The sequence below is a fragment of the Ailuropoda melanoleuca genome, chromosome X (assembly GCF_002007445.2).
Source record: "Ailuropoda melanoleuca isolate Jingjing chromosome X, ASM200744v2, whole genome shotgun sequence".
In the NCBI taxonomy this organism is placed as follows: Eukaryota; Metazoa; Chordata; class Mammalia; order Carnivora; family Ursidae; genus Ailuropoda; species Ailuropoda melanoleuca.
Window position 1 is genome coordinate 11540592 of NC_048238.1, and position 22099 is coordinate 11562690.

The following is a 22099-nucleotide window of genomic DNA, read 5'->3' on the forward strand; positions in this document are numbered from 1 at the left end:
CTTTTCTTTGGCTGTCTAGGTCTCTAGTTCCTTGGGGGTCCTTTTCTAAAAGGTTTTAAGGGTTGCTATTTATTTTAGAATAGTGTATATCATTATAAACAAAAGTATGGAAAATTTTAATTCCTATACATTTATATAAAGAACAAATACTTCCAAATGATCTAATAAAAGTTGTATTTCATATAATTCCTGTCATTGTGGCATAAACTGTATTTTTTCCTCTAAGAGTTCTACTTACCTCTGCTTACAAATAGGATTCGTTTATTTTAAATTAACTGTTAGACACTTAATGGTTCTATTGCAATATCATAGATTCATTATTCTTTTTAAAGTTCTATTATTGGGAGAATCTATTTTATCATTTTCTATATATAAAATTCAACGTAGAAAACCAGGAAACACTGGAGAAGAATACTCATGGGAAAGACTTTTTAAAAAGATGTACATTAGCTATGAAAATTTTTCTTGAGATTTTTTTTAAAGGTCAATGTCTTCATATTGTATGTGATCATGTAATATTTTCTAGAGTCTCTCAATATACAGCTTTAAATCATTCTCAGGCTCAAGGGAGGATTGCAGTGATGTTCTCTTGGTGATTTCGCTGCCCAGTACTGTCTATCTGGCTTCTCTGGACTTTCCCATCCTACAATTGCTTCCTGGGCAGGGTCGGGGGCCTCGTTGGCTTCCCAATGGCCTAAGATATTTAACCCATTCACCTCTATTATTTCTAGCTGTCATTACTTCTCATTGTCTAAGGGATGAGATTCTATGAGATTCTCTTCTCTCCTACTTGCTACTGAAACAAGCTCATAGACCCCCTACCCCCCCCAAAAAAAATCCACAACATTTTGTTAAGGAAAATTGGCTCTTACTCCAAGGGATATATAACAGGGGTGGATGCCAAACACTGGAGAAGCTGCATTTTTTTCCCGTCAGAAAACCTTAAGGAAAGCTCACAGTTGATGTATTTAGTTCATACTTATATGTAAGTTGGATTATTGTATTTTCAATAACCCCCTCTTTTTTGATTTTCTACATATCACATATCCTCACTCTTTGTTCACACACAATTCCAAATCTTCCAGTAACTCCTGTTGCCAATGAAACACTGAACTGGTAATTTCTTTCCAGTTACAATCCTCTGGTCCCTTTGAACAATTCCAAAATTATATGATGGGAACAACTTTGAGGTTCTGCTATTCCGTTGATTCACTCACTGGAGGAGTCAGTGAGCAAACAAACAGGATGGGATGGAAGCCTGACTGGACCCACAACAGTGCCCTTTTAGATTTGAAAATTTGCCATGCATGCCTGGTAAAAATCCCAAATAAAAGTCAGCTGATAAAATTTTCCAAGTCAGAAAGTTCTTATGTTATACAATGGAGAATCTTAAGGTTATTTCTTTTAATATTTCAGCCTTTCCAAATGAGCTGGGTTTTGATGACTGATTTTCAGATGTTAGTAACTATTTGATTACTAGCATTCTTTAGGCCTATATTGGGCACTACTTCCAAGAACTGCCACCTTCAAAATACTCTATCAGCCTGATAAATTAGGATGGCTTGTTTGACAAAAATGTCATAGGAATTTGGATAGTTTAGTAATAGGTAGAAGGAACTGGAATGAAGCTCTTTTCTATATACCCTAATCTTTATAACTTATATTCTTTCTTTTGGCCTTGAGGGACTGAACCAAAACTGACCATCCTGAGGTATCCTCCACTGTACCTAGTAAAGTAACCAACCATCCCAGTTTTGCCTAGAACTGAGTGGGTCCCCTGAATGTGTGACTTTGGGAGCTAAAAATGGGAGGTTCTCAGGCAAACCAGGACAAGTTGGTCACCATTAGAGTAAAATAAACAGTGACGAAAATCCAGGTGCCAGAGATGTGGGGATGGAGCAAATGGTAAAAAAGGAAATGGGCAAATGGTGAAAAAGGAAAAGGAAAGAGAGTAAGAAGGTATCAGTATGTATCACCCTAAATGACCATAAGTGTCAGGAGTGAACAACTATTAGCTCCGAACTATAGCCCCGCTTGACTAGGGAATACTGTTAAAACCTCTTTCGGGGTCCACTCTACCAAGAAAAGCAACAATTTCCATGGACCTAAAGACCTTTGAGTAGAAATTTCCAAAGAGAAGTCACTGCCCCAGGCTGATTCGCTGGCAAAGAAGTAAATTCCCAGATCAAATGGGAATGACAGGGTGTACCTGAGTCTCCTATAGGGAGGAACACTTTGTCAGGTGCTCAGATTAGGAAAACATGAAAAAGATCTCTGTATTGATGAAGTATCAAGTCAACTACTATAGATACAACCCATTCAGAGAAATGATAAAATATTTAAGAATTTTAAAAGTAAGTAGTGTGAGGGAATTATCTTGTCAACATGAAGCATCTTAATATTTATGTAGATGAATTTAAAAAATATTGCCCCATCATGTCAGAGTTTTATAATAAGATTTCCACTACCAGAATTACAGAGTGGGTTTCCTTCTGCCCAGAGCAACTGAGCAAAATGAGAATAGAGATCATGTCATTTCTGATTTGGAAAATGAATCAATTTTGACAATCTGTCATCACAGACTGACTTCTGTACTCATGGTTACCTTTTTCTATGGAAAACTCAGCTTGAGTTAGTATTATTTCCTTCCAGAATGAATGATTTAAATTTAAACATAAAAAAAAAAATTCAACCAACTCAGCCTGTTCCATTAGCTTTCTGTTTTGGTTGAGCCTTCTTTCTTTCTCCCCTCTGTTCCCACTCTTAATAGAACTGAGCGGTTTATTTTGACCAAGATATACACAGCCTGGTTTGTACAGATACCAATACTTTACCAAACCAGGGAGAAGAGTGAGGGGAAATGTGGATGGACCTTTTATGCCAGACTGAGTGATAAGTAACTCTTATGCATGGGGTTTCTATAGGACTACCGAGTGAACATTTTTCTGAGACAACAGTGGAATGATTCAAGGCTGGCATATAGCGAGTACCCTGATGATTCCCTGGACTTGGACCCATCCATGCTGGACTCCATTTGGAAACCAGATTTATTCTTTGCCAATGAGAAGGGTGCCAACTTCCATGATGTCACCACCGACAACAAATTGCTTCGAATTTCAAAAAATGGCAAAGTACTCTACAGTATCAGGTAAGCTTCTGTTGGCTGCCCCTGTTTACTTCATTTTTCTCCTGGCCTGGGGCTGCCTGATTCTGCACGGTAAGATGTATATAAATATTTGACTTTTGTGGTCTCTTGGTTATCATTTGAATCTTAAAATTGGTGAGAATGCCACAGGTTCCCATGGTCTTGGAAACATGATTCTCCACAACAAAAATATATTTGGAAAAAAATATATATATATTTGGTAAGATGGTGGGTGGATATCATGTAAATACCTGCATACTTGTATTTTTGATTGCTTCAATAAAAGAAGTGCAGGCTTTTAGTTCAATTAATCATTGAGCATAATGTACAAATTCTCCATTTCAAATAATTTTGCCATTCTATAACATGTAACCACACATACAAAAACATTCAATGGCTCAGCATGGTCATTGACAGTATACTTTGGTCTGGGTGAGTGAAAAACTGGTTCTAATCTCAGATATGCTTCTAACTAAACATGTAACCGACTTGATCTCTTAACTTTTCCTGGGCTTGAGCTTGGGAATGACAAATCTTGAGATCCATTTTTGCTTTTACATTCAAATATGATCTTCTCCAGAATCTTTATCACCCCAACCTCAAAATCATATCTTTCTTTTCTGAACTCCAGTTCCTCTGTGACTCTATAAGCCTCTTGTTTCTTCCTACCTCGTATTTTGGCTATTTCTATATATGAATTTAGCATAAGAATATGGATCTTCGGAATCACACCATCTAGAATCAAATGCAAACTTTGCCACTAAGTTACATAACCTATAATCCTCAGTTACCTAACTGTAAAATGGGAAACACTATATTCATCTCTAAGTATGCTTGTGAGAATGAATGATATAGAGTAGAGGTCAGCAAATATTTTCTGTAAAGGTCCAGACAGTAAGAACGTCAGCTGTGTAGGCCAGACAGTCTCAACTCTTGTCACAACTACTCAATTCTACTGTTGTAGCACAAAAGCAGCCAGAGACAATACTTAAACAATTGAGCGTTCTGTGCTTCAAGAAAATGTAATTTACAAAAACAGAGAGTGGACGAGATTTGGCCCTTTGGCCATAATTGCCAATCTCTGATACAGCGTATATAAAAATACTTGTCATAGTACCTGACAGCATATGCGCTCAATAAATGAAATGATGGCTGTCTGTGTTTTAAAGTTAACGTTCTTTCTAAATAGTAAGCTCTTTAAAACCATTTGGATTCCACACCTTCTGTAACTCCTCCCAAAGGTCCAAGATGATGTACTGTATATGAGAGATATTTAATAACATTAAACAAATATTCACATTTTAAAGATCCTTGGTAGAATTCCCCCTTTCTCTCCAATCTTATTACAAAAGAAAATGGACAGCTTGTATCCTTGCAAATAATTTTCAAAAGTTTGTAGAGTCACCACCATCAAAACCTCATTTCACAACTCTCTATACAATATAGGTCTGTACCGTGTATTCCATTCTTAACCTAGTAATTTCACAGTTTGCTGATGGCTGACAGACCGAATGTCTTGTGGAATGAAAGAGGCTGCTTATTTGTAAAAATTGGCAAAGTCACTGCTTACCAGGAAACTCCCTCCACTTGATTTTTAAGGAACTTTACTTTTATTTTTATTTTTGTAAAAATTTTAAGGAAACACAGAATATTTCACATGGTGATGTGTTTGGTGTAAGATGCAGTATTGGGCACAACCTAAGTTGATGTGACCTGATGAAATGGGACATATGTGGAGCATGGTGCTAGGGAGGAGAGTTATAAAAAGCAGCACAGGGTATCAGCTGCTCCAGCTAACCCCCTGGGCCTTGGGTGGCATTTGCTCTAGTAAATACCTGGCATCATGCACTGCTGAAATAAAACCAAGTTTTTTCCCTTCTGGTCAATGAAGGCCTTTCTATTCTAGAACCATGAAGAACATAATGTTCCCCAGACCTAGATCCAGAGGCAATTCTTCTATCTCTTGTTCCCAGTGTAGCATACTATAAGCTCTGAAACACCCTGATAATTGTTTTGGATTGGGTAGAGTTTGTCCTGTCGCAGGCTGGTTTAGATTTTTTCCTTCATTGTGGGTGTTCTATGAAATCAGAGGAAAGATCCCTGGTGTAGGAGAACTGGGCATGTCATTTTAGAGAAACACAGCTCTTGGCAGATTTGAACTACAGGAATCTAATTATTGCCTGGAAGCATTTTCAATGAGCCAGATAGTGTGCTGGGCCTAGAGATCCAAAACTGAGTAAGATACCATCCCTGCCCTGGAAGGGCTCCAGTCTAACAAGGCAGGCAGACATATGATAAATTAAGTAATAGGAATAAATGAGGAACAAGGAAAAGAAAAGTGGCTCTAACTTTGCAAATGAATGCATGACTCAAATATTGTTAGAATTTGGGGGCTGGCACCTACATGTCTGTTTACTTGAGTCACTGGACTCAATTTAACTAGAAGACAAGGAGTAATTAGCGCTAATATATGCCCAGCTGCAGGTCCGACTCAAATTTAAGGCCAAGCAGATGACATTTTCTGATGTCTTAAAGGGGCTGGAAAGATTCCTGCTGATGTTGCATTAGGAAGGATTTCCCCTCTACTCTCAGGTTTACAATGCAAATACCCCTAGAAGAGGGAATCCATTGATGTAAATTAATACTAAACTGTTAAGGAGTGGATATGAAATTTTCATTCTGATAGTACATTTGATGTCTAGGAAGAATAGTGAGAATGAGCAAGTTGGATGCCTGAGATGAGAAATCAGGATGAAGAGGGTTAAGAAAGATATAAGGAGGGGCACCTGGGTGGCGCAGCGGTTAAGCGTCTGCCTTGGCTCAGGGCGTGATCCCGGCGTTATGGGATCGAGCCCCACATCAGGCTCCTCCATTGAGCCTGCTTCTTCCTCTCCCACTCCCCCTGCTTGTGTTCCCTCTCTCGCTGGCTGTCTCTATCTCTGTCGAATAAATAAATAAAATCTTTTTAAAAAAAAAGAAAGATACAAGGAAGGGATACAACAAAAGGATCAAAGATAAATTCATGAATTGCCTCTACCTTACATATTTAAATAACTACTTGAACACTGGTCTACCTTAAAAAAAATAATGTTCTGTGGTGATGTTTTGTATTTGCATTTTCTGAAACCTAAAACAAGTGGATGATAGCATTTCTTCCACGAACAATTCCATGCTTTCTTAGCTTTGTAGGAGGAGCAGTAACATTAACTCCACATGGAAACCAAAGCCTAAGGCTTTGATGGCCAAATAGAACACACAGAGAACTATGCAGTCCATTGATTTCATAACAAGCAAGATCACACTTTCCAAGAAGTTTCCTAAAAGGCAGCAGTTTAGAAAAGAGGGGACAGTAGACCAGAACTCCACAAGTGTCCTGCAGATCCAAACACCTGGGGTACTTTAGTAAAATTCAAACAAATCTTTTAAATAGGAGCCAAAGGTATTAGCTCGCTGTTAGAAAATTTCTATCCAGTGTGGCAGGACATAGTCTTTGCTGATGAAAAAGTGTCAAATCTATTTTTGTCCACTTCTCTTCTGATTTCTTCTTTGATATTCACTTCCGTAATACATTTCATCTTACTCTTTGTTTTCTTTTTAATTTTTTTCTTGACCCACTCCATTAAGTATTGATCATCCCTGACCAAAGTATAAACAAGGACACACAACTCGCTTTGTACATTCCTTTCAGAGACAGTCAAATTCTAAATCCATGTTACTTAAAAAGGCCTGAATCCATAGTAGAATAGCGAGGTGAGCCGCGAGTATTGTGTGTATTATTGCTCAAACAATATCTGCTGAACTGAATATAATGGATTGCAGTAAAAGTCAGGGCACCATGGCATATGGTGTGCAATATGAAAGAAAAAAGAAGGTATTTTTGGAGACGAGCAGCTTGTCTCACTTGTCCACAATGTCTTTGCTAATATTTGTTTTCTTCCTTTACTTTCCATTGCTTTTGAGAATTTTCTGTCAAAATTCTGACTTTTATAGAAGCATAGGATTATTTTTTTTTAATTTGAAGGTATTCTGTTGCTAAGTATCTAATCGAACACCCTTGTTTTACCAATGAGGAAGTGACTTCTTGCAGCAAGTTAGGTGAGGTAAAATAATGGAGTGCATAAATAGGACAGCTAGGCCAAGAATCAAAGCTCTTGACTTCTATTTCAATGCTATCGTCTCCTACCCCACATTAATTCTTCATTTGCTCCAACTCAAGTCCAAAGACACAAACAAATACAATTCCAAAGGCATGTCATTTTGGAACCAACCTTTTTGGGACTCATTTTTCAAAGAACTATTGGAGGAAGAAGGTAAGATTTAAGATGACAACATAAAGTATCTTCAAATTTTGCAAATGTCTGAAAAGACTGTTTAAATTCAGGGTGCAGAAACTGACTTTCAATTCAAGGTGCAGCAATGTCAATATCGATTTGATAGTTTTACATAGCATATGTCGCTAATATAGCATATCTACTTTCTGAAAAATTTTACTATCCCAGGGATGAAAGGGTTGAAGAGAACCATTAAGGTCATTAAGTCAACTTTCCTACCTTCAGGCAACCTGTTGAGAACTCATTCTAGTTTTAAAGACCATCAGAGAAGGAGACTTTATTTTCTCCCTTTGAATCCTATAATAAGTTACTCTAGCATTATGCAGAAATTCTTCCTGATATAACTTAAATAACAGTTGCTACAACTTAAATCAGTAGCTTTTTCCTACATTTGTTAACATGATAAACAAACGGTTACCATTTTGGGAAGAATGGAGGGAATTACCTCACCCTTTTTACTTTCATACATTTTTGTCCCACTAGATTTGGTAGACATATGCTTGGTCAGCAACACTATGTGGCTAATTTAATTTTACAGTGTGCTCCACTTCGCACCAAGATGTTCTTCAGCTCCCAGTTTTCACTTTGCTGTACACTTTGGGGCTCCTACTCGGAAACTTATGATGCTGAATGCTGTCCTGGTTATTTCTGATACTATAGTATACAAGGGTTTTAGACTAAAACACTCTTGGGCTTGAGTCTCTGGCCTCAGAGCTTGCTGAATGACTAGGGAAACTTGTTACTCTCCGAACTTCTATTTCTTCAGCTTTGAAAAATAGATGATTTTGTTAAGACCATTAGTAGAGTACAATATATGTTATATGGATACAGGTCAAAAGTGGAATTGCCACATACTCTAGGGCCCTTGGTATTTCCTTGTAATTTAATGATTGTGCTTTCTGGTCCGGGCTCTAAGACAAAGAGTAAGCTGATCAAGATAGATCCCTACAAATTCCAGGCATTAAGGATAAGATGGACCCACTCCTCGAGTGTGACCCTATAGAGTAGGGGTTCTTAACCTGAAGGTGAGGTGAAAACTCCAGGAGGTCCTTGAATCTCCCTAAACTGTATGCATATTTCCTGTACTGGGGTATTCAGCTCTTTTGTTTATTTGTTTGTTTAGAGGAAAAGGTCCTTAAGGAAGCCCTGATCCTCCAACTGCTAACAATTCTGCTTTAAGATTTATTGTATGCCTCCAGAATGGATATACCTGAGGCAAAGTTGGTAAGGAAATATCGTTTGCCTTCAGTGTCTTCTTATTTGACTGACCAAGTACCTAGGGGTTCTATGCTACCCTCCAACTACGGAGAGTCCTGCAAACCATAAATAATTATGGGATTGCTCCTCCACAACAGTACCCCTTATCACCAAGATATCTGCTCCCTCTCATCATCAAACGTTATCTGACCTGAAACTTATTCTTTTATGGTATTGGAGGTGATTTGCTTGTTAATCTCTTTTGATTCAATTCATGGTTCTAGGTGTGGAGGATTCAGTGTTCTACCTTCCCAGTAGTACTTGAGTTGTAATAGAGAACTCTTGGGGATTGACATGCTTCTCCCTCTGATGATAGATTAAGGTACCACTGAGAGTAGGTGGAGTGTAGATTTCTAGACAGACATCCAATGGAGCTCCCCAAATAATCCTGTCTAATGACCGACTCTACCCACACACATAAAAGGCCAACTTTTCTCACATAACCTCCTATCCTTGACTCATCCGGAGCTCGATGCAAGAACTTCAAAAGAGTCTAACTTTAGTTACAGAATGATTTTTATGGCATAGGAAAAAAGAAAATTCTCTATTTAGATGTCAGAGCTGAAAATAAAATGCACAGTGAACTTAGACCTGCCTAAATGTTACCAATGGTGATACTTGGATTATCTTACTTTCAATTTTGATGAGGCATGTAAGCCCACATTTTCTGTTAGAAGGCAACTATAAAAGCTGTGATTTCTTGTCTCTGTGCATATTTGAACCATATTTATCTTTATATCCTATAATCCAGGCAAAATTACATTCTCATATTCCAATTCTGTGTCCAAATCCTCATTAGTTTTGTGACTTGACTTAATGCAGTTATTAATGACTGTAACATAAGCACCCACATCAGAATTAAGCAGCGAGTCTTCAGAGAAGTGCTGGGAAATGCCATGGAAGCCACGATTCCATTCTTCCTAGAGTTCAGCAAGGATGGGACAGTGGGAAGCAGTGGTCCTCAAAAAAGACCACACTGACGGTACAAGTTTTAGAGTTCAGAAACTGTGTTCTGTATATGACAGACTCTCATAAAGTGCTGGAAAGCTCTGTCAAGCTTTTGACTGGGTTCAGAACTTCACATATACTCAGGAGCATAATACTGGTTCAAACACAACAGTGCTAGGATTTTACTGTTGTTTGGAGGAAAAGAGGGAATTGTGCAAATGAAATACATGGCAGCTGGCATGAGCACTTGTCCGTGACTGTTTACCTGATTGGACTAGCAATAGCAACCAGTAGATTTTCCTCCTTTTGGAGGTAACTTTCCACTGCATTAACATTCATCAGAGTTTGCTCTGAAGGTGATGGTGCAAAGAACAGGATACTGAGAAGGTAGCTCAGGGCATCAGGAACTCCACACTGGCTTGCATCATTTACTGTATCCTCCAGGCTCAGAGAACTGCTTCTGTAACCCCATCAGTCATTCTGAGTCTTAGTTTCCTCATTCATAACATGAGATTGAACTAGAAAAATTAGATAAAATCTGAGGCTCCTTGTAGCTCTATCATACATCTATAACTCAAAATGATCTCCTTCCCAAACCATAAAATACCCTCTGGATGAGGAAATACGAGTGAGTCCTTTGTGTCCCTTACGGCTTGGGAGTAAGCAAGAGAGGATTCTGAAGTTTAAGGTGCCTATCTCAAACAACATTTGGATCTTTGAATCTTTCTCTCACAAGTTAAATATCCAACTCTTGAGAATTGCAACCTGATTTTGGAGGGGGGGGCAGGAAATATTGAACTACCTGTAGTTTAAGAGGCAGCCTTGTGTTCAACATATATTTTTCATAATGACAAATACTCAATACTAAACTCCCTATTGAGAAATTTCCCAATCGCAAATTAGATCATTTATACCCTCTGATTCACTCAGCAGGAGTATCCATGAGATCTTATTTTAGAATGTATTCATGAATTATGGGTTTATATACCTTTAGACAATTATACAAAGATGGTTGGCTGGGACAATTATTAACTAGATATGTAGGCTAAAGGAAATTACATGGTATATTTGAGCCAGCAGAGTCGAAGGGCTGGTCTGCTATTACTCATTACTTGAATTTCCTTGTGGCAGGAAGCCAAAGGAAATTCAGAGGTCCTAGTGAGCCTGTTCAACTCATGTCGACATGGGCCTCTGCCTGGTCCATAGTGCTGCTTTTGAAAGCCTCCCTGGATGGCATTAATCCCAAAATAAATACATATAATATCACCATGGCTCTTATGAGACACATGAATTACTTTAGCGCATTTTCATAGCACATAATCCAAAAGAAAGGCAATCCATTTTAAAATGGGGAAAAATTTTTTTACATCCTCAAAGCTCAGCAGTCTCTCCAACAAGTCTATCTTTGCTTGTGGCATTTTAAATTACAAACCAACATCTTTACTGAAGAGAATACAACATTTATCACTGAACAGTCATTGAAAGACAATTAAGGACATATGTAATTATGTAAAGTTCTACACATGACACACACTCAGAGCAAGGCCATCCCATATCTGATTGATGGTTCCTTTCAAAGGACAATAAAACAAATGCTTTATTTGATGTTTCATTTTAGTAGGGATATTTTGCTAAATGAGCGCTTAGATGAAAGAAAGCAATAAGTGAGGTGGGGATTACAGGCAGAATGCTATGGAGATGGGGAAGATGTTAGTTCTGAGATCAGTTCTGAGATTTAGGAAGACTCAGATTCAAATCCAATCTTACTAAGTGACCATGAGAAGTCATTTAACCTTTCATTGATCTGCAGTTTTTCTCAGTTCCAGATTCATACTAAATGTTATGAATGTCATAATAACCCTGAGGTGGCTGTAGGATAAAAGAAGGAAAGAGGGGAGACAGCTCTCCCTATTCCCCTGAACCCATACACATGGACATTTCCTTACTCAGTACCTATTACACTCAGACTCCACTTGCCTTCCATACCTGTTTTGAGCAGACGGATATCCTCCTTGCCCTAGGTTTCCTCCATTTGGGATGCATTTGGCTCATAACAGAAGTGATAGTTACATCTTTCAGATAATGGCTCAGGTCTCCTCTTTAGCTGCTTGTTAAGAGTAAACTGAGGAATTGTGGTGGATTTCAAAGTGGTACCTAGTCAAGGATGGAGCACCCTACCATCTAACCAGGGCTCCGTTCTAGCTCCAGCCTTTGCCACCAGAAACAGTGGCAAGTACTCTCCACCAGTTATCACAATAGAAGTCTTAATGAAGTAAAACACCAACAAAGTACCACAATTTTTCTCTCTGCTGTTAGCAGATACAAAGTTACTTTGGTTATCTTAAAATCCTAGGTGCAGTTCACAAGCATTTGTTCCCTTTCTCTTTTGCCAAAAGTAAAATAATCCCAAACAAAATGTTAAGACTTATTATACAGTACTTTTAGATACAGAATGACTAAGAAAATTGCACACAGTGCTCTTAGACATCCAGTGACCATGGACAAGACAGTTCTCATTATTCTAATGTGCAGACTTAATAACATTTTATCTTGATGAATATCTGGGTGTATAAATAAACACTAGATACGAAATGACTTTGAAATGTAAAATGTAGCTAAAATGCGAACAGTATTAGTTGAGTCTTTGGTACTTTGAGCTCTTCTTTCTGGTGGGGTCCAATCTAGCCCTCTCCTATTCAACACCTTCAAAACATTTTTGTTCAGGAAATATCAAAGCATTTGGAAAAGTTTTAGCCACAGATTTATCAGTTGCTCTCCAAGTTGAATCCAATCCATATTTGGACTTAATTAACATGGGCCAACCATATGTGTGCACATTTTTCTGAAAGGACCAGGCACAGATGGGAACAGATATTGTATTTTTGTCCTTCCCAGCTAGTATTGCTTAATGCACATGGGTATTTTCTGTGATGCCTTTATAATGTTTGGTAAACATGGACCTTCCTAGTCAGCCACTCACATTTTAGTCAAGGGAGAGGACTAGAACAGCCAATGAACCAACAGTGATGTGATGCATCTCCTCCAAATCCCATAGTCAACAGTGAAAAACAGGTCTTAAATTTCTTTGAAATTAATTAAGAGGAGAGAGTCTAACCATACAGTTTAGATCCAATGTAGGGTTTAGGTTCAGCCCTAGGCAGTATTGAAAAAATTATTTCTCTCTGGTGCCCTAGCCATGCTGTTTTGGGCCATGTTTTCCATCCAGCTTCATCCTTCCATTTAATACTCTCGATATCAAAGTCGGCTCTTGGGGATGTTGGTAAGGAATCTGAGAATCCATCAACTCATATACACAAAGGAGGAAATGACTAACAGTACTTAAAACACTATTCTTTCCCTAGATTTGCATCTTAACAGTCATGGGAGCCTTTAGCTAAATGTCTGCTAGTTAATTATATGTAGCAGCTAAGAGTTAGAAGGTGTTTGAGCAAGGATATGCATTGGGATCTTTCTGGAACTCCTAATAATTTACATACCATGAATTTTCAATCTTTACTTATATGGAAAGCCTTTCTAGGTGCAGCCACACTGTGCTTGCCCATAGATTAGGGGAATAGCTCAGGGCTGGAGTGAGCAGGACCCTCGCCTATGCTTTATATGTTGAGTGAGTTCAAAGCAACCATTTAATTACAAAGCTTTCAGAAGATGAGTTTAAAAATTTCATTCCTTGCCTGCCTTGCCAAAGTTGGACCAATTATTTTTGTTCTTCAGAGATCAAGATCCTTTTGTGGGTACCTTGGGTTTTGATTCAGGAGCATCAAATGATTATTACAAGTCTACTTCCCTGATACACTCAAAGGGCCCTCTCAGAATCTAGGTCTGTAAGGGTCGGTTATCTGTTCTACCCAACCAGTGGGAGCACTTATCTAGGCTGCAAGGGAGTAATTAAAAGCCTTTTACTTAATTCAGTTCAGTTATGTCTGATTGACATAATCTGGAAAGATTCTTTAAATGGGGATTTGGAAACAGTTTTAAGAAGTTGAAGAATAAATGCACAACTCTTGGGATATATTCCATTAAAAATACATATAATCAATACATATTATCATGTAATATGTAAATAACAATAATATTAAACTATGATCTCCTTCAAGAGAGAAACTGTTATTTCAAGTGTCTGATATGCACAGCACCCAATAAGTACTTGTCAAACATTGCTGAATGGATATGCTAGATTACAACCCAGGTGCAGTTCTATTTAACACTAATACCTTCTCACTGAGGACCTGGTCCTCCTCTGTGCTCTGTCCTCCTTCCTGACCAGTACCATGAGATTTTTAAAATTTATAGCTGAGGTTCATCCAATGCATGTTACAGCCACCTCCCCAACTTCCTTTGAAATTTCTCGGTGGCTGATTTTCTAGTCCAGAGACCAGGGACAGTGCCCTGATATACTGCCACTGCCCTGAGTAGAGTTCCATTGCATACATTTGCACATTTGTGTGTTTTAATAGACATGGGTTTGGTTTCCTCTCTGCTGTACCTGAAAACTGTCCTCCTACCCTTCTTAGCAGCTGTCCCAGGTTCCTGGTCACATCCACCATATTCTTTTTTTAAAAAATGATTTATTTATTTCTTTGAGAGAGAGGAGACAGACAGAGAGAGAGAGAGATATCAGGGGGAGGGGCAGAGGGAGAGGGAAGAGGAAGAGAATCTCAAGAAGACTCCCCACTGAGCACAGAGCCCGATGTGGGGCTTGAGTCCATGACAGACTGAGCCACCAGGTGCCCCCACACCCACCATATTCTTGGTTGCCAAGAACTAACCTTGGTTTCACTGCCATGATTTTACCAGCATGTCTCTCTACTGTGACTAAGGATCATGATTAACACCTCTTGTCTTACAACCCCTGGTACCATCACTAAAAACCTTACTTGGGCTTAACTGTCCTTCCCTGGTTTCAAGTAGAAAGTAATATTTCCCAAAGAGAGTGCTAACATTACTGAAAAATTGCAGACCTCTTTCTCAACCTTCCTATTTCCCTTTTAAAATTTTCCCTTGTAATCTGTCATGTTGACAGTAATTAAAGTCATCCATTGAGACATGCCAAAGTAGTGGTTCTCAAAATGTGCTCCAGGACAGCAACATCAGTATTACCTGTCTGTTTATCAAGAGGGTCTGAGAACCTGCACTCAGATGCCCTTCAGATGACACTTAATGCCCATCGGAGTTTAAAATGCACGATGATAAAGGGTTTCCTGATAAGACAACCAGCCTGGCAGTGTCTTTTAATCCACTGACTCCCTAACTCTTCCCTCCCTGCTCCCCATCTGTGGCTTGTATTAATGATGTACTTTTAACTTGACTTCTAACTTGCCCCAAGCTACTTTCACTTAAGGTCTCGGTGGATTCAGATGATACTCTTGTTTGATACTTGATGAATCTGTCAACTATCCCTGGCATTAGAACGTCACATGGTTCAGAAATTTCAAAGTACAACTGAGAGGAGAGATTCAACAAACCTACATTGTATCATAAGGCTGTCCTTATGTTCTTGGGAAAAGAGTGGATTGTGTTCTAGGATGTTGGAGGACAAAGCCCAATGGGGGCAATAAATATGTCACCTATATACCCAGATAGCCAGAAAGTTCCTATTTTAAGAAGCATTATTACTTGCATTTAAAGTTTCATTATATTCAAGAATGCAAATTCACCTATAAGAAGAAATCCTTTCAGCTGGTCACCTTCACTTACAGTTTAGAATCATAAAAAATTTGAACGGGATAGGGTTGTGGGTGGAGAATGACCCTAGAGATTTAGTCAAGCTCAAATAGCTCTTCACGTGTAAGCTGAGTCTACCACCTAGGTCCCTGGATCCCCAGTCAATGACACTTCTACTCTGTGAAGCTACCAGGAGAGGCTAGACTTTTTAAAAGAATAGATCATGAGAAATATGGATTCCTGAAGAAAAAAGAAAGGGGTATCCCTGAGTAGGTACAAGGCAACTAAGGTGTCTACAAGCCACTCTGTTGATTTTGCAGACAAAAGAGGATGATAAACTACTAAGATTTTTTTTTCTAAGGAGAAAATGTAGTAGAGTGGAAAATAAATAAATAAATGGATCTGACACCAATTAAAGTTGGGTTCAAATCTAACTTTGGTCACTTAATGGTTTTGTAGCTTTGGGAAAATGGCTTAACCTCTGATCTTCAATTTGCTTATCTCAAAAACAAAGAGAACAGTGCCTTATATGATGGTATCCCATGACTGTAAAATAATAGAGTGCTTGACCTACAGCAGTTGCTCAGAGAATTATGATTATTAATACTATCATGGTCATCACTTAAATTTTTATTTTTCCTTATTAAGTATTTTAATGCTAAAAAACCTCACCATAGGTCCTGTCCCCTCTGCGGGGTTTTGCACTGTGCTACAGACAGTGTGCTAAATGTGGTCCCTAACAGAGGAACAATAGTAATATACCAGAGACTCTCTTGCTTCTCCCGAAAAACACAAAAGTATCCCTTTGTCCTTCCTCTCCAAACAAGACAGTCTACTGTAACCATTAGAATCAACTCTCCCAAAATAGTACACTAGCAATCTTTGCTTCAGGCAAGCAGATCACTCATTAAAATTTGTATTTCTACCTGAAAATTCGTTTTCTCTTGAAATGGCTTTTTTCACCCCTTAAGAATCTTTCACTGGGAATGAACTCCCAATTCTAACACTGAGTTCCTCATGAACCAGTAGTTGCTTCAAGAGTCAGGGAGCTTAGTGCCCACCATAACAACGGAAAGTTAAATGATTAATTTGCATCTCTCTAGCTATGTGAGAACAGGCCTGGCTGTGGACCCAGCTATCTGTCCAAGGCTCAAGGACAGGTGGACTGAGCTTACTGACTATCCTTCAGCTTGAGCTGCCTCACTTCTAGTAAGAACAGCTAGCAACTTACAGAAGGGGCAAGCAAGCTTTGCTGGCTTCCCTTGCTTGTCTTGTAATTTGGCAATACACTCTGGGCTCTGGTGACCAGGTTCCTTTCTTCTAAATCCATAGTCCTTTCCCATTTCCACAGCTTTAGGATGCTGATTCATTTATTTGTTCCACAAATATTTACTCTGTGCCAGGCACTGTTTTAGATGGTAAAAAAGAGAGTCCCAGGCTTTGTGGATCTTGCATTGTAATAGCAGAGAGATGCATGTAAGGATAACTGAAACAGTTTACAATATCTGCTTCTATCAGTCATTTAAACTTTGGGTAAGGTATAAACCCAAGAGCTGGTTTTGTGGGCAAGGTGAACTGGAGAGTCACAAGAAAGGGACGTGAGATTTGGGGAGACTGAATCCCATGCTTCATTTTACTTTTTGCCTTTAAAATAGAAATGGGTGCTCAGTCTTCTTACTCTCAGTAAAGTAACAGAGCCCAGTGCCTTCGGGTGCAATGGCCTTAATGTTTTAGATCACAGGGAAGAAGACAGCATATCTGACATGCTGTAAGCAGTACCGGCTAGCAAAAAGTCTGAGTTTCAATTAAAATATTTAATTCTGTAAGACCTACCAAAATAGATGGAGAGCCAGAGTAAAAGAGATAAAAATCGTTCATGTTTTAGTATAACGTTGTGTCAGTCTTATTTGGTGCAATTTCTACATCTCAGTAGAGATGGCCAAAATAATATCAAGCTAATTCCCCACCTTCCCAAAACTCACATTTTTTAAAAATAAAAAATAGCTTAAAAATAAAAGCAGTGCAGGGGCGCCTGGGTGGCACAGCGGTTAAGCGTCTGCCTTCGACTCAGGGAGTGATCCCGGCGTTCTGGGATCGAGCCCCACATCAGGCTCCTCCGTTGTGAGCCTGCTTCTTCCTCTCCCACTCCCCCCTTGTGTTCCCTCTCTCACTGGCTGTCTCTATCTCTGTTCGAATAAATAAATAAAATCTTTAAAATAAATAAATAAATAAATAAATAAATAAATAAATAAATAAAAACAGTGCAGTGGTAGTTCCTTTTGAAGGTTCTTTCCAGGGAAGAGAGCACAAAGGAAGCTCTGGGGTGATGGATATATTCTCAATCTGGACCTGGGTGCTTTTTAGATAGGTGAATAAAGATGTAAAATGTCATCATGCTGTAACTTAAGATTTGTATGTTTTTACTGTGTTTAATGGTTACTCCAATGAAAAAGGAAAAAATAAGTAGAGGGTAAGTCTGAATTTTAGGCCTGCAGATATGTGGTAAATAAGACATCATAAATTATGGGCTCTGTGACCCATGAAGGGATTGATTAGGTCTTTACAATCTTTTCCCATTTGCTCAGCTAATGACATGATTTAGCAAACTACCAGTCGTTAACTTTTCTCCTTGTATCAGTGCCCACTGGATTCCAATACAAAACCTATCAAGAAAGGAAATTAGAAAAACAAATGAGGAAGAAGGAAAATACTGGCTGAGTTCTCAGCTGAGACAGAATTCAGAGATAGTTTCATGCTGGTTGGGAATTTCCCTCAGTGGGGTTTTCCATACTGTTCGTAGTTTTGACCCTAAGAATTCTGGGTCCCTATAGGATTGTGAGATCTTCCACAAAGGCAGAAATAATTGTGTGTGAGGCCTCTTCTCCCTAAATAAATGTAAAAATTTCACTTCACCAAAGAATCATATTCAGCAAGTCTATGATTAAGAAAATTAAAATTGGGTTGTTTCCAATAGCAAACGAAATACAGAAATTTCCAGTTTCTGGTTTTTCGCTTAAATTATGCACATACCTCTTGATTGTTTTTGTCTGATGAACATATTTTTTGTTTGATGAAAATATTTCCATTTTAAAAAATAGAAGACAATAAATAGATTCTCACTGGGTTAATAACAAAACCCATATCTGTAGATCCTGCTGAGGTCTTTTCCCCCTTCATAAAGCACCAGGTTTTAAAAAGTTCTGATTACTAGAAATTTCCATTTTGATTCTTTTACTCTGCCCTTAAAAATTTCATGCCATTAATCTCAACAATACTGTGTTTTCCAAAAAATAAAGTTTTTGTGATAGGAAAAAAATCTAAATATCTGTATTTCCATTTATATCTATCTCTAAATGAACTCCATAATCGAAATAAAATTACAAGTTCTGTCTAAAATGTTATTTTTAAGTCAGTTGTTTAGAACTCAAAGCTATTTTTTTTTCCTTTAGAAACATGGTATTTGTGTTCTCAGAACAGCCCACAGAAGCTAGGTAATTTGTTTAGCAATGAAGGTGAAATATTGTATGTTTATGGCACAATTTTAATAATAATAAAATAAAGCAAAAGATTACTGAATAAGAGAATTTTATAATTTTACCTTTCAGCTATTGTTTGAAGACAGGCATGTTTAATTATGTGAAGATGGACATCTTCAAATAAATTATACTTGTCAACACAGATAATGCCGAATAAAGATGAATCATCCCACCAAACAGAAATACTTACTTTTAACACAGTGTTGTGTTTATTTCCAAGATTGAAAACTCTTTTTTACATAATTGAGATTACAATGCACTGTTTTATATCTTGCTTTTCCCAATCATTCTTGTATTTTAACAGTTTTGAAGACTGTCAGCATAGAGTCTTCACCTAATCTCACTTAAAATCCCAAACATTTTTTTCTTTAACATAAGTGTGCCACTACTTTTTGTTTTGTCTTGGCTTATGTGGGATGTATAAAATGAAGCAGAGAAAGGAAAGAGAAGGGAACCAGGAGAGGAGAACAAGAATGAGCATGACAGTAAGAAAAGTTTAGGTAACCATACAAACGTCAGAGGGTTCTATGCATATAAAAGATGTCTGAAAGAAAATGAACAAAATCTGGAGCAGCGAACTTCAGAATAACAGGGATGCTAAGGTTAGAGCTAAATGGGAATAAACATCATTTTATCCTATCCCATCCTTTGAAAAATAGATGAATGTTTATTGAGTTTAAGGTCTTGCTTAGGGGACAGAGAGTGTTTGAGGAAATATTGGGAAGGGAACCTAGATCTGTTGATTCTCAATTTCCTTCCTTATATTTCTGGGTATAGAAAAATTGAAGAGGAATAAACAAAGAAATGGTGGAGAAGAGATAGCAGCTCAGTCAACATCCTGATAAAAGTCATGGTCAGAGCTGGCTGAAGCTCTGAAAAGTTAAGGAAAGAGGAAAGGAGGAGCAGAGTAGCCTCTCTTTGGTGCGGAGAGGTGGAGAGTATGTATAAGCTACTGTCCTTAAATGTGTTTTTCAACTCAAACATTACTTGCTCCAGATTTGTCAAAATTCTAGAATAAGTGCTACAATATATTGCGAACCTATCCATGTGGATTAGCAAATGAAGAGTTAAGCATTTGCCCATTTGATGGCCGGAGAATCAATGCTTATCACATCATCTACTGTCCTTGAAGCAAAGTCCACCTGTCCCAAACTGCAACTCTAAAACAGTATACACTTTATGTCTTTTGGGCATCAGTGTGGGTAAGAGCCTATTGTTGTCATATGATACTATTTCTCAGTGCTCTTGTTGATTCTAGAATAAACTTGAGATCACTGAGGTGGGAATCAGAGGCTGGAAGATGGGAAATAGAGTAAGGGGTTATAACGAAATTCTATAATATTCTTAACATTTAACAATAACTACTTGTTCACTTGAAAAATAGCATTGCCCTGCGCGGAGTTTAGATTTCATTATATGAATCAGTGTCACTTTGTTTAATGCCAAACGTATTGTTGATTTTTTTCCCCAAGAATCAGACCTTGCAGAACTAAAACTTGTTTTTAATTTTTTTCTTTGCTAAGACTCACCTTGACCTTATCCTGTCCCATGGACTTGAAGAATTTTCCAATGGATGTCCAGACTTGTACAATGCAGCTGGAGAGTTGTAAGTCCCCCCCCCCAGTTGAAATGACTGCCTGCTTGTTTTAACCGATGACCTGGTTCTTTTAGTGTGTCATTAAGAAGAAAGGACCCATAAGACTCATTCTCTACCTATTACCAACTCCCAAGGCCCTAATGGAAGGACAAGCAAGCATGCATGTCTCATACACAGGCAATCCTTCAAGTAAAATGCCAAATAACTCACGCTTCCTCAAAAAACAAACCTGATTCAGTAGCTTTTATTTGAAATGAAAATGTCTCCTGGGAAAATTAAGATTATTAGTCATTCAGTCTCTAAAATGAATCACTCTCTCATCAGAAAATTGTATTTCTTTCTGTCTTATGCTCATATAGACCATCACCCCAAAGGAATTTTGGCAGGAAGGGATAATTGATTTGAGGACGAGAAACAGGGACCTTAGCCGGAGGAGGATGCAAGAACAGGGGGGCCAGAGATGATATGGAAGAAAAGGCATTTCCTTTAGATGGGCAGTGGATCCACAAAGGCATGGGGAAGGAAATAGAAAAATGCCATCTTCTTTGTCCCCTTTATGCCCTAGCTCTGATGTCACTGAAATCTTTGACATGTGCCATACATTGCTGATGCCTCCAAGGTAATGGGATTTTTAGGCAAGAGACATGAAAATTTTTTTGGCTTGTTCTGTCACTTTCTCTGTTTGTAAAGTGGAGAGAATAATAAGCAATACTGACCTACAGGGATGTTAGGAGATTTAATGAGGCAAGGGCAAGCAAATACTTTAAACTTCTTGGTTTAGAAAAATAATAAAGATAAAAAGATGCATCAACTATTATTGAAAAAGAGGCAGTGACAGGGTTTCCTTCTGATCACTTAAAATCACTGTAGTTTTCCCTTGAAACTCCCTACAGAAATAAGCAAAATAATGAAATGTCTTTGTTTTAAGAAGTTGTCAGGGACAAAACGAGAATTTCTGATTTACAATAGACTATGTATTTATTTTTTTCCCTATTGCCCCTTCTTTTGAGAAGAAAGTGGAGAAAAACATTTTCTTATATAATGGTTCCTTCTTTGTGTCTCCTCTACTGCTCCAAACTCTCTCCTGCCTCAACCCAACACTTATTTTCTCTGTAAAACAGCAAGCGTAGCTGTCATCTGAGGCTCCTCCAAGACTTAAAAAACTCCAATTAGTAAATATGCTTGGTCCTTGCAGGCCCTAGAAGTAATGAAACCAATGCAGGCACAAAGTGTTCACCATTAACTTTGAATGGGAAGGGTGGGAATTATTCCATCCTTTCTTACTCTCATATTACTTACTTCCTCCTTCCCCATCTCTTTCTCTTGTCTGTTTGCCCCAGTGGGGGGGGGCTTCAGGATGGCTGACAACAACTGTTATTGTGGTGGCCAGTAAGAAGTTAACCAGAGAAGAATATGGGATGACACGGATATGGGGATATAAGCTTCTCGAATTGGTTGGAGACACCCAACAAGTACTCATGTAGTGTTTCAGCGCAAGAGACAGGGTTGGCCATTCTCTTTGTGGAACATCAATGCTTGTACAGGCTCCTCTTTGTAATTCCTTGCTTTCCATGTTTTATTTTTTGGCTTTGAATAGAAAAGG

General features: G+C 38.3%; 1 protein-coding gene across 3 annotated transcripts in view; it reads left to right on the forward strand.

Moving 5' to 3' along the window:
- GLRA2 (glycine receptor alpha 2) overlaps nucleotides 1-22099 on the forward strand; it is a 180779-nt gene that overhangs the window by 52403 nt on the left and 106277 nt on the right. For all 3 annotated transcript variants that reach the window (XM_034648835.1, XM_002925346.3, XM_002925347.3), the window contains 2 exons: nucleotides 2925-3148; nucleotides 20423-20505. In XM_034648835.1, coding sequence (XP_034504726.1) covers nucleotides 2925-3148; nucleotides 20423-20505 — 307 coding nt within the window. The remainder of the gene's footprint in view (nucleotides 1-2924; nucleotides 3149-20422; nucleotides 20506-22099) is intronic.